Source organism: Entelurus aequoreus, linkage group LG12 (assembly GCF_033978785.1).
Source record: "Entelurus aequoreus isolate RoL-2023_Sb linkage group LG12, RoL_Eaeq_v1.1, whole genome shotgun sequence".
Lineage (NCBI taxonomy): Eukaryota > Metazoa > Chordata > Actinopteri > Syngnathiformes > Syngnathidae > Entelurus > Entelurus aequoreus.
In genome coordinates, this window is record NC_084742.1 from 44179089 (window position 1) to 44184088 (window position 5000).

The 5000-nt window shown below is 40.4% G+C and overlaps 1 protein-coding gene across 1 annotated transcript in view; it reads right to left on the minus strand.

Moving 5' to 3' along the window:
• LOC133662242 (pyruvate carboxylase, mitochondrial-like) overlaps window positions 1-5000 on the minus strand; it is a 687704-nt gene that overhangs the window by 437952 nt on the left and 244752 nt on the right. Inside the window, exon 11 of the mRNA XM_062066065.1 lies at window positions 3200-3362. Coding sequence (XP_061922049.1) covers window positions 3200-3362 — 163 coding nt within the window. The remainder of the gene's footprint in view (window positions 1-3199; window positions 3363-5000) is intronic.

Consider the following 5000-nt stretch of genomic DNA (forward strand, 5'->3'; position numbering starts at 1 on the left):
TATAGCCTATCAACACAGACAAATAAGCCAGATTGACGATGACTCACAACGGCAAAAAACAAACAAAAAAACACCTTAATTAGTTTTTGTAAATGGGGAAAACTGCACTTCAAGAAGATCAATATTTAATTAAGTGCAATATTTGCTGACAGACATTGAGAGTCAATTGTGTTTGTTGACTTATTTAGTAGAATTAAAAGTTCTTCACCTTCCAATAACAATGGTAAAAAATCTTATTGGTGTGGCGAAATTACCCTCTGCATTTGACCCATCCCCATGTTCCACCCCCTGGGAGGTGAAAGGAGCAGTGAGCAGCAGCGGTGGCCGCGCTCGGGAATCATTTTGGTGATTTAACCCCCAATTCCAACCCTTGATGCTGAGTGCCAAGCAGGGAGGTGATTGGTCCGATTTTTATAGTCTTGGGTATGACTCGGCCGGGGTTTGAACTCACGACCTACCGATCTCAGGGCGGACACGCTAACCACACTAGTGTGTGTGTGACTATCAGTGGTACATTAACTTTAACTTTATTGAGAAATAAAAGTGTATTATTGGCTTTGAAAAGGTATTACTGTTGTATAGTGTGATTTCATTAATGTGTAATTTGGTGAGAAAATAATTCTGACAACGATATTGTTTCTCTGCAATAATTTGTGGGACAACATATCGCACACTAAATTTGTTCTACAGTATTCATGTCAAACAGTATCATGAGTGAGTGTGTGGAGAGAGTCCACACCTTCCGGTCTCTTGGCGTCCTTATCTCTGCCAACATCTCCTGGTCAGATAACACTAGTGCCATCACGAAGAAGGCTCAGCAGCGGCTGCACTTCCTGAGCGTCCTAAAGAAGTACAACCTGGACTCCAACCTGCTGCTGACCTTCTAAGTTAAGTTAAAGTTAAAGTACCAATGATTGTCACACACACACTAGGTGTGGTGAAATTTGTCCTCTGCATTTGACCCATCCCCTTGTTCACCCCCTGGGAGTTGAGGGGAGCAGTGGGCAGCAGCGGCGCCGCGCCCGGGAATCATTTTTGGTGATTTAACCCCCAATTCCAACCCTTGATGCTGAGTGCCAAGCAGGGAGGTAATGGGTCCCATTTTTATAGTCTTTGGTATGACTCGGCCGGGGTTTGAAATCACAACCTACCGATCTCAGGGCGGACACTCTAACCACTAGGCCACTGAGTAGGTTCTACCGCTCATCCATTGAGAGCTTGCTGACATACTGCATCACAGCATGGTACGGCAGCTGCACCGCTGCAGACAGGGAGAGGCTCCAGAGAGTGGTAAAGGCAGCACAGCGGATCGTCGGCTGCCCTCTCCCCTCCCTGATAGACATTTACACCTCCCGCTGCCTCAGCAGAGCTACCAACATCATCAAGGACAGCTACCACCCTGGCTTTGACCTGTTTGACCTGCTGCCCTCAGGAAGGCGCTACAGGGTCATCAGGTCTAAAACAAATAGACTCAAGAACAGTTTTTTCCCTAAATCCATAACCACGGTGAACTCTCATAGGTACTGATTTTATAGTTTAGCACCTCTCTGTGTGCAATGTTTACTTTCCACCCACAGTCTGAATGCTTCTGTACATATTTACAGTATATAGGATAATATTTAAACAACACATTAAGAACATTCGTTCTCAGGACTGGACTGTGCACCTTACCTCCTTTTGCACTATTTTTCTTTATCTTTCCTTCCTATGTTTTGCATATTTTGTAGACTGTCACCCTGATACTGGAGTTGCTTTTAAAGGCCTACTGAAACCCACTACTACCGACCACGCAGTCTGATAGTTTATATATCAATGATGAAATCTTAACATTGCAACACATGCCAATACGGCCGGGTTAACTTATAAAGTGCAATTTTAAATTTCCTGCTAAACTTCCGGTTGAAAACGTCTATGTATGATGACGTATGCGCATGACGTCACTAGTTAAACGGAAGTATTCGAACACCATTGAATCCAATACAAAAAAGCTCTGTTTTCATCTCAAAATTCCACAGTATTCTGGACATCTGTGTTGGTGAATCTTTTGCAATTTGTTTAATGAACAATGAAGACTGCAAAGAAGAAAGTTGTAGGTGGGATCGGTGTATTAGCGGCTGGCTGCAGCAACACAACCAGGAGGACTTTGACTTGGATAGCAGACGCACTAGCCGACGCTAACCGCCGACCGCACGGATGATCGGGTGAAGTCCTTCGTCCTTCCGTCGATCGCTGGAACGCAGGTGAGCAGATGATTGCTGGCTGGCGTAGGTGGAGCGCTAATGTTTTTATCATAGCTCTGTGAGGTCCTGTTGCTAAGTTAGCTTCAATGGCGTCGTTAGCAACAGCATTGTTAAGCTTCGCCAAGCTGGAAAGCATTAACCGTGTATTTACAGGTCCAGGGTTTAGTAGTATTGTTGATTTTCTGTCTATCCTTCCAGTCAGGGGTTTATTTCTTTTGTTTCTATCTGCATTTGAGCCCGATGCTATCACGTTAGCTCCGTAGCTAAAGTGTTTCGCCGATGTATTGTCGTGAAGACAAAAGTCACTGTGAATGTCCATTTCGCGTTCTCGACTCTCATTTTCAAGAGGATATAGTATCCGAGGTGGTTTAAAATATAAATCTGTGATCCACAATAGAAAAAGGAGAAAGTGTGGAATGCAATGAACCCTTGTACCTAAGTTACGGTCAGAGCGAAAAAAGATACGTCCTGCACTGCACTCTAGTCCTTCACTCTCACGTTCCTCATCCACAAATCTTTGATCCTCTCTCAAATTAATGGGTTAATCGTCGCTTTCTCGGTCCGAATCTCTCTCTCTGCATTGGGAAAATGTGAGCAGCCTTTCCTCCTGTGACGTCACGCTACTTCCGGTATAGGCACAGCTTTTTTTTTATCAGCGACCAAAAGTTGCGAACTTTATCGTCGATGTTCTCTACTAAATCCTTTCAGCAAAAATATGGCAATATCGCGAAATGATCAAGTATGACACATAGAATGGATCTGCTATCCCCGTTTAAATAAAAACATTTCATTTCAGTAGGCCTTTAATCTCATTGTACCTGTGTATAGTGACAATAAAAGGCATTCTATTCTATGAAAAAAACAATGGCGATTAGTCAAAAAGCCAATCAATGATGACAGAAAAATAAAAATACCCCTTTATAGCTAAAAAATAAAGCTGACAGTTTGGTGAGGCCTACCTCAATCCTGCCCGTGTCAGGCTGGAAGCCCCTGGCCGGGTCTTCGGTGGTGACCCTGCACTGGATGGCGCAGCCGTTGACGCGGATCTTATCCTGTCTGAGGCCGAGGTCTGGGAGGCTGCGGCCGGCGCACACATGCAGCTGGGCATGCACCAGGTCCACGCTGAGGATGGACACAGAAAGAGAGGACATTGTGTGAGCCTCCTCTAAATACAATCTCATCTTACCTCCATGCTTACATCTTTTTATTAAAACGCCGGCTAACCGTAAATCAAGACAACGAGGTTGTGGATTTGCAAAGGATGGGTGATTTTTTTTTAGAGCCCAAATGAATCAGAGCCGCATGAAAGGAAATAAATCCCACATGAATACCCCCTCGAATAAGGAAACAAATTAGATTAAAACATAACAAATGTGTAATTTGATCATGCGGAAAGTATGGCTCCTGATAGCAAATCCAGCTTCCATTCAGAATCATTCATTAGAGTCGTGTCTTTGTTTCATTTGAAAGCAGAGCGTGAGCTATTATCAAGTTGGAACCTGCAAAAAAAAAGGACTTGTGATGATCAACAAAATAACATGTGCCTCTTCTGCTTGGAATGCAGAATTTGCTGCAAGACTGCCAAACAACATCGCATTCATTATGGAACTGATCCAACATGAGGAAGAAGTTAAGAGGGACAGTGGGAGGTTATTTTCTACCAATTCCAGGAGATGGGAGTTGAATAAAAAATAAAGACATGGTGTCTGGATAAAGTACATTACCTATGTGAATAAAACACACACTGACTCCAGAAGGTGATTGCACTTTGGACAGCATCTTGGCTGCTTGTTCACATTCTGGCCAAACAGAAGGACGATTATGTATCCGCCTGGTGTGAAATGTGTTGGTGGACAAAGCAGATCCACAGAATGCGCGGACAGACGCTAATGTCGTGTTTTTGTTCATTTGTTGTTGGTTTTATTTGTTGACTGACACCAGGCACGAAATATGACCATGAAGAGTTCTCGTCAGGTGGTTTGGTTCCTGTTTAATGTCCCAGTTTGGTAAGTTTTACACAAAAACAAATATAAAATTTAAAAAAAAAAGTGAATGCCAAGCCAAAAATCGGTGGGTAAAGGAAAAGTGTGTTAAAAGATTGAATAAGCACAGCCATCGTGTTTTCCTAAATGTAATAATTAGCATTGAGTTATAATTAATAGTTTAAAGCAGGGGTCTTCAATGTTAATATACATGCATACATGCATATATACACATATGTACATACATACATATATATACATACATATATATGTATACTTATACTAATACATGTATTCATACATATATACACATATGTACATACATACATACATACATACATACATACATACATACATACACACATACACACATACATATATACATACATATATACTTACATACACATACATATATACATACATATACGTATATATACATATATACATACATATATATGTATACTTATACTAATACATGTATTCATACAAATATACACATATGTACATACATACATACATACATACATATATACATACATATACGTATATATACATATATAAACATACATGCATACATATATACATACATACACATCATATATACATACATATACGTATATATACATATATAAACACACATGCATACATATATACATACATACACATACATATACACCTATATATATACCTATATATATACCTATATATATATACCTATATATATATATATATATATATATATATATATATATATATATATATATATATATATATATAT